At 34.7% G+C, this 7,885-nt stretch overlaps 1 protein-coding gene across 1 annotated transcript; it reads right to left on the minus strand.

Moving 5' to 3' along the window:
• Positions 1 to 6,374: 6,374 nt before the first annotated feature.
• LOC111906394 (AP-2 complex subunit alpha-2-like) lies at positions 6,375 to 6,986 on the minus strand. Its single transcript, XM_023902156.3, has 4 exons — positions 6,896 to 6,986; positions 6,722 to 6,828; positions 6,547 to 6,651; positions 6,375 to 6,465 (listed from the first exon to the last, which is right to left on the minus strand). Exons 1-4 carry the CDS (start codon positions 6,902 to 6,904, stop codon positions 6,375 to 6,377), a joined length of 312 nt encoding a protein of 103 aa, XP_023757924.1. The 5' UTR covers positions 6,905 to 6,986.
• Positions 6,987 to 7,885: the final 899 nt, after the last annotated feature.

Consider the following 7,885-nt stretch of genomic DNA (forward strand, 5'->3'; position numbering starts at 1 on the left):
TATATATATATATATATATATATATATATATATATATATATATATATATATATATATATATATATATATATATATATATATATATATATATATATATATATATATTGATTATATGATAACTAGGCTCGTTGTGAGTATACAAGTCTCCACTTGTCACCTAGCATCGTATCCGACACTTCAATCCAATCCACTCACTACAAGTGAGTTCATACCCCTTGAATTAACCTTTTAAATGTTTCTAAATGTTTCTAAATGCTTTATGGGGGGGATACAAGTAAAGTTACTATAGTTATTATCTCAATCACATGTGATTAATAACTATCAACAAGTTAATCTCTTACTTTCAAACTGTTTTACTTCAAGTTGTCTTAAAAACTCTTTTACATATCAATTTCTTTTACAAAACTTCTTTTATACTTTTATATTGTCAATTGCATGTCTAGATATGTATAGTTATATAAGTAATGTTTGAAGGACTTAGGAAGGCTAACCCGCCTTATTTCCTTTTCCCCGTTGGGATGTGGTCTGGTAGGATATCGGGTATCCGTCCGAAGGTCGTTTAAATATTAGTTATATATCATGTGTACATATATAGTCATAAAGGTTCTTCCAGTCAATTCAATACCCTGGGTAGTAGGGGTATACTCCCATGTTCATGCGTACAAGTTATATTACTAGTAAACTACAATAGGCGTAGTTTAGGGTTTTACTAATACTAATACTAGAACAATGAATCAAACAAAGAGTCAGTTCATACATGAGTCATAATACATAGTGATGAGAAACAAACATAACACATAGTGATGAGAAACAAACATAATACATAGTAATGAGAAACAAACATAATACATAGTGACGAGAAACAAACATACAGGCTAGACAGAGGAAAAACACACAATACAGCTAGCACATACTTTACATATACATTACATTTAGTTATGTGAGCCATTAAGCGGGTCATGGAACTACCTGCCATGACCGTTTTTGTATCCATAATCTCCTTTATTGGGGAGCATATGAGTTTGCGTATAAATCTATACTGGATTGACTATCCTACACCTTGCTGCTCGCTACAGTGGGACTTGCAAGTCTACGGGTGCCAAATGTCATTTCTTAGGGCGTCTTAACTCGTCGTTTTATTATTGAGTCGGTAGCAGGGTACAGGCCGATCACATGGTACTTTAAATAGCAATTGGTTTAAGGTAGTTAGTACAGCAGTAGTTACTTAATAAAATAATACAGTACGATAATATTTTTCCCATTACATTCACTTCGTGAACATTCACACGATGCACGGAAATGTAAAAACTATATTTTTGGTTAATGATAGTCGGATTTGGGAAAAGACACACTCTTACAAGAGACACACACAGTTAGTAGATGCCTTGGTAGAAGGCTATTGTTAGTAGGAAAGATAGGGTTTTCTAGGAGTGTTCAAACAAATACAAACTTTACAAAACTTATACATTACATCTTACAAATGCTTTCATACAAACTCAGACACTAATATACTTATGATCTCACCAGCTTTAAAGCTGATACTCGCTTTCAAAATAACTTGTATTCTCAGGTCACCAATAGACAGGTGTCGGTGCCAAGTTTTTGAAAAGATGGAGCTTGTTCAAGACTCCTCTTTTATTTTGATGTACTTTTTGGTGTCTATATAACTTGATAGAACACACTTGTATGAAATTATATTATTAATGCAATGGATGATGTTGTTGCTTGTTTACTACTTTGCATTGTTGTGATATCATACATGACGTCCTCCACCCCCGAACGATTCCGTCGTTCAGGTTTTGGGGTGTGACAGACCTCTTTATATAATATGGTAGATTATGGTTACATCCATGTAAACCCTAATACCCATGACCATTCATTTCCATAGGATCCATGGGTTAAAAACTCCATGGACTATCCATGCAATCTTAGCCCATCCTAAGTGAACTTTGGCCCATTCTATATATATAAGAGTCCATATTTAATTAGTTTCTTTTGATCATTAAATTAATTCCAAATTAATTCTTGGCCAATACTAATTAAATAATATGATTTCATATTAATATATTATAACTTATAATATATTAATAAATCATAAATATACTATTCTTAAAATATTATCCATACAAATTGTTTCGGTGAAATGCAAACCAAATGGACCATGCTAGGTTGGGTCAAGTACATACCAAATATAGTTACGGACTTAGACACCTTATCCAACAGTCTCCCACTTGGATAAGCCTGATAACTATAGTTGCAAGTATGACATCAGGAACCGACCAGCAGTTGTAGCTCTTAAAACTCTGTTGAACTATCAAGTGCCATTTTATATAAGTGATCATATAATCCTCTGTTCTCAAGATACCAGCCGAACAAATACATGGAACAACATCATACTTATTCTCCAGACGTTTGTTTCCCGATTTCCGATTTGTTTGACATAAAACAAAACTGAACACATCAATTTGGTTCTGACCGGGCCCGACAGATAAGTCAAAAAAAATCATCGAGGGACCTAGATATCGCTTCTAATCCTCCAAGGATTAAAAGGAACAAATAAACAACGAATCATATGCTTGTTACTACTACTTGTTGAATCATACACAAAGCCACGTTTTATAACATCAAGTTACTGATGCGTTTTCGTACAATCAATACACAACCAACTCATAGTCAACAACTCATATCTCTAGGTTTGAAGACATATATGATATTACCGTCTCACGACCACTCGAGACACTACAAGAAAAAAGGCCTTTTACGACGCGCAAAATACGACGCTCATTGATCTATGTTACGCAAAGGAGAGTGACATTAGAAAAATGTCATCTCTTCAAAAAATTTAAGGATAGAAGACACGCATTATTGCGCGCCCTTAAATTAGTGTCTAAAAAAAACACGGAGGGCACCTATAATAAAATGTGTGTCGTCTAAGGATGTCGCTTTATATTTTTTAATGGAACGCGCGTTCCATCCTTTAATAGTGGGGGAAAGGGGGAAATGAAATTCTGAAAAAATTAAAAACCCCGCCATGCTCTCCTCTACCTTCTTTCAATCGTTCTTCTCTCTCTCTCTCTCTCTCTCTCAATCAAATACCAAAAATTGACTATTATTGGAACTAGGGTTCCGGTTCTTAGTGAAATCGAAGGTTTTTTGGTCACCAGGCCATGAAATTGATCAAAGGGGTACAGTTTAGAGTGATTTCCATATCATGTAGAACAGTAGCTCCATTAAAGTCAAGGTCTCGAAACTCCATGGTCAATCACCATCAACATTCTACTTCTTTATTTGTTCCAGAGGTTTGTCTTCCTTTATTACGAGTTTTATAACCTTTTTAATCAAACTCAATTATCCCTCGATACCTAATGTTATCTTTTGCGTTGTTGCTTCTGCTCTGTTCTTCTTGAAACCTCCCCACACTCTCATGTTGAAACATAATTTATGATATCAAGTTGGAAATCAATAGAAATGGCTATGAAGGTCGGTTGGGTTGGACGATTCTCTGGAGGATGAGAGAGATTTGGACATGGAAGATCGTAGGGCTACAGAGATTGAGCTTGATACCATGGAGGGTTTTGCGTCAAGGGAAAAGCTCCACCATCATCTCAACGACCAAGGTTGGTTAGGGTTTCTGTTTTTTTTTTCTGTTTTTTCTTTTTCTCCTTCCCCAGTTGAAAATTCTCTTTGGTATGTGCTAGTTCTCTCTCCAGCTTCTTATTTTTTAAGATTAATTGTTAGTGGAAATAGGTTTTAGATTCATTGAAATGTTCTCTTTTGCTTCCTTTTCTCTAATGAGCATTATCTGTTCTATTTCATATCTAATTTATATGGTCTGATTCTCTTTTTGTTTATTGGGTTTTATGTGTTAATCTGTGATAAAAATAAGTTCACTTTTTTGTGCAGGTTTCTTGACTTGAAGTTTAGTTTGTCTATCATATTTAGAGATAATAAACGAGTCTCTGGGAGGTATGCAATGAGCTTTAAGTAGGTCAATTAATAGATCCCATGAATCCAAGTGCACCACTTGCATGAGTTGGATGAAGTTGTGGGTTACATGAGCCTGTGTTACCCTTTTGGGCTAACTGCCTCGGTTCTGTTTGGAAGACATCATAAGGCCATATTACAATCTCCAAAAAAAACTTTCCTTGTTCTTCTTTGCTTTAACTTCATCAGCCTCCAGATCTAATATTAATTTTTCTCTTAGATTCAGAAATTGATAAATCTCTTAAACAAGGTTTATCCCATTTTTTTCTTCAGTAGTGTAGAAAGACATGTTGCCAATGTATACGGTTGTTGAATTTTGGAGTGCGTGTTCATATTCTTATTGTGTTCCTGGAAACCATTTGTCACGATACGCTGAAATCTTTGTTGGATCCTGTAACATTAACATAGGTAATGAATAGAATGCACACTGATAAGTGATATTGGTAATTTAGTAATTTTAAAAATAGGAAAAATATTGGATATTACCTTGAACAGCAACGCCATTGCACCTTATCTGAAAATGAAGACAAGTAGTATATTGTGTTGTTACTCTCGAGTTAATAGTTACACATGCTTATAGAAACAAATCTGATGATGTTTAAATTAGTATGACTATCACATTTGTTGCATGAAATTATTCTTACAGAACCAACTCTGATGATGTTTAAATTAGATGAGAAGCTGAAGTTGATAAAATCTCATCTGGAAAGCAAAGTATTTACTAAACCACCTCAATACTCACCCCCTTTTACATTGTTTTCATCATATTGTTACATATAACAAGATACACTTTTTGTTATTGTAGAATTGAGGGCCCACTTCAGGCTTACATCCTCGTTGGCGTACATCACGTGATATTCCTCCGGTGTGGAGTTAAGAATTTGGGGGTTTCTTTCAAGAAGCAAGTAAAATGTACAGCAACTAAAGTTTACTTGGTCTCAAATTCTTCTTGCCCAGGTTGTTTTTCTTCCCTCATTGTACTTTTAGTTTTCCCGCATCTTCTTATAGTTCCGAGATGCTTTCCATGTGCTTATAAGCTTGCTGGTGTTTACAAACTTATTGGCACGCATAAACTCATTTATATCTTGTAATCAGCTTCATGTTTAATAAGAATATATATTGTGCATTTTGATTGTAGTCTGAGGCTTGTAAGGTTTTCAGGTCATATTGAATTAAAACTGCATAGGCTAAGTTGATGAACTGTTGTGAAGTGTATGTTGCTTTACGCTAATATATGTTTATGTTTTCAGGTTCCAATGGCTCCAAAACAGCCAAACACAGGACTCTTTGTGGGTCTAAATAAAGGGCATGTTGTCACCAAGAAGGAATTAGCACCTCGTCCTTCCGACAGAAAAGGGGTAAGTAACAAATCATGATATCTAAATTGTGTTGAGTTTCTTTTGGTTAAATTAATGGTTGTGTTTCTTTGGATTATATATAGAAAACAAGCATAAGATCACACTTCGTGAGAAACCTTATCATGTATATTTGAGATCTTTTGTCTTTAAAATAAAGGGCTTTGAATCATACCTTGAGCTACAGAACTCAAACGGAATCATGGGTGCCTATGATTCTGTTTTCCATCAGATCTATAGTCATATTGTAAAAATCATACCTTGAGCTATAGAACTCAAACGGACCCCAAACCAGTTCCCAAAGTTCACAAATTGAGTTGGCTAACTTTCTTAAGCAGGCCAACCTCACTGGTAAGGACTTTATCTATGTGCAAGAATGGAATCTTTGCTGTTAGGTCTGATTCGGGTCTGTTCTGATATGTCATTTTGTTTTCATCATTTATAAGGCTTGGAAAAGGATCCAGAGTGATTCCAAGTTTCTATATGTTCCTGATATTATGAATTTAAGATCTGGAGCAGATGGGGTGTTATTTCCAATTATAAATTGGTTAGAATTGATCCAGACTCCAGATCAGTGGGCAGTCACCAGCTTTTACTAGTGTTGTGATTGTCCACAATGTGAATTTTATATCCGGAGCTTGGGAAATGCTTTTCATTCAATTCCAACTCTGAGACTTTCATTTGTATCTCCTTTACTTCTCTGAATTTTGGTATGGACGAATTCTACTTACAAGTTGGGTAGAATTGGCCAACCTCACTTGACTGTCTTGTTGGAGACAGAAGTGATACACCTTTTTGTAAAATTCATATTTAATTCATCCTTTGGAGTTAGAAGGAGTTCTTTATAGTTCTGGAATCCTGAATAATCATAGTTTCCTATAAAATTTAGTTAAAGCTATGTTTCTGTTTTAGATTTTGGAGTAAATCCATTTTGAACAGCAGGTCTGTTTTAGAGACCTTGCTGTGATTACTCTTTTCTCAACTCATAGCTTCATTACTTCTCCTTTCTAACCTTTAGTCCTTCTAAGATAGGTTTTAAAAGTTTAAAATTTTTGCAAGTGTGCTATTGAAAATGAATAGCTGTACAGCTCTTTGTTGTATCTCAGTATCAATGCATGTTTCATATCTGTCAATGTGTGTGAAATGAAATATTATCAAATTTTGCATATACAAAAAAAAGTGTAGCTCCTATTTATTATAAACTCACTTGCTGAATATTGCCCAGATCTGGTTTTGTAATTCGGGATCTGGTGGTTGAGAGTGCATCAAAATCTTTGCGTATGTTGAGAGAAGAATGGATATTGTTGGAGTCCTGTAGAAACAAAAAAAATGGATGATGATCACAAAAGAAAACATAGATGTATAGAAATAGAAATACTCACGATACAGTAGGAAGCTTCTCATGTATAATGACAAAAATGTCCTTTGGGCTACACCCAGGTCGTCTGGCCAAAAGATGGCTGTATTCTCCAAGCAGATAAGCGCTAACCTGCATAATGACATCAGCATACAGTTGTCTATATTTGTGTAGGAAATATAAGATATAATCTACATACCTTCACCATTGTCTCATGTATTGCAGGCTTATCAAGATATTCTCTAGCTTTGAGAGCTGCATAAGGCTAATGATTAAAAAAAGAAAAGTGAGTCAGTAGTAAGTCCTATGAACTTTAATAATGCAGATACCAATCTACATTCTACAATACCAAATTAATTAGAATATTCATGAATCAGAATGGAGATTCTAAAGATCATCATCCAAATGCACCAAAATTTAGAGTAAGATCGAACCACTATTAATGAAGGTATTCTACTGGGCTAGGATGCTTGTTGTTTGGATATGGAGCCATGGAAGAACTTGGACCCTTCCGTGTTAACAGTGATGGAAAAACACTCTACCCCAACCACTATGCATGGAACAATGGTAACAAAAATTCCTTTAATTACTATGTCCCATTCACATCACTTATAATCTTAGTCCCTGTCTTGCAGGTGCATGCCTAACCCTATAAAACCTTTGCTTTTGAGGTACTAACTGTTTTCTCCTGGAATTTTTTTTGCCTGAGATTTTTTGCTGCCAGCTATCCCTTCGGGACCACTCTTATGTATTATGTTAAAAGCACCAATTCAGAAATTTGCTGATTATGTAAGTCAGCTTTCCTCTTCCTTTTTGCTTTTTATTATTTATGCACCCTTATGCCACAAATCTCTTTATTTATCATACTAAATATGCAACCATCCCTTATTTTACTCCTAACTTGCTGTATAATTCATTCATGTCAGCTGCATATATGTTGCATAAAATAAATTGGTAAAAGTAGACATGTGAATTATGCATCTGTTATCTCAAATCTTATATTTATTTTTATTTATGTTATTGTTTTTTCCAGCTTTTAGGTGTTGGTGTCAAGCTTGTTGGCAATACAGTGTGGAGTACCCTCTTTCATCAATTCTTAATAGTGATGTCACGTGAGAAATCATTTTTCTTTTTGTTAAACAAGTCTTTATTATCATGTATTAGGTCATACCACGGGTAAAAACAGCCT

This window comes from Lactuca sativa, chromosome 4, assembly GCF_002870075.4.
Source record: "Lactuca sativa cultivar Salinas chromosome 4, Lsat_Salinas_v11, whole genome shotgun sequence".
Classification (NCBI taxonomy): Eukaryota; Viridiplantae; Streptophyta; class Magnoliopsida; order Asterales; family Asteraceae; genus Lactuca; species Lactuca sativa.

Excerpts from the sequence above, each read along its gene's own strand:
- LOC111906394 (XM_023902156.3), bottom strand. Across the intron at positions 6,652-6,721 it reads GAGAAGCTTCCTACTGTATC|GACTCCAACAATATCCATTC; the intron begins GTGAGTATTTCT and ends TTGTTTCTACAG. Across the intron at positions 6,466-6,546 it reads ATCTGGGCAATATTCAGCAA|ATATGAAACATGCATTGATA; the intron begins GTGAGTTTATAA and ends ACACATTGACAG.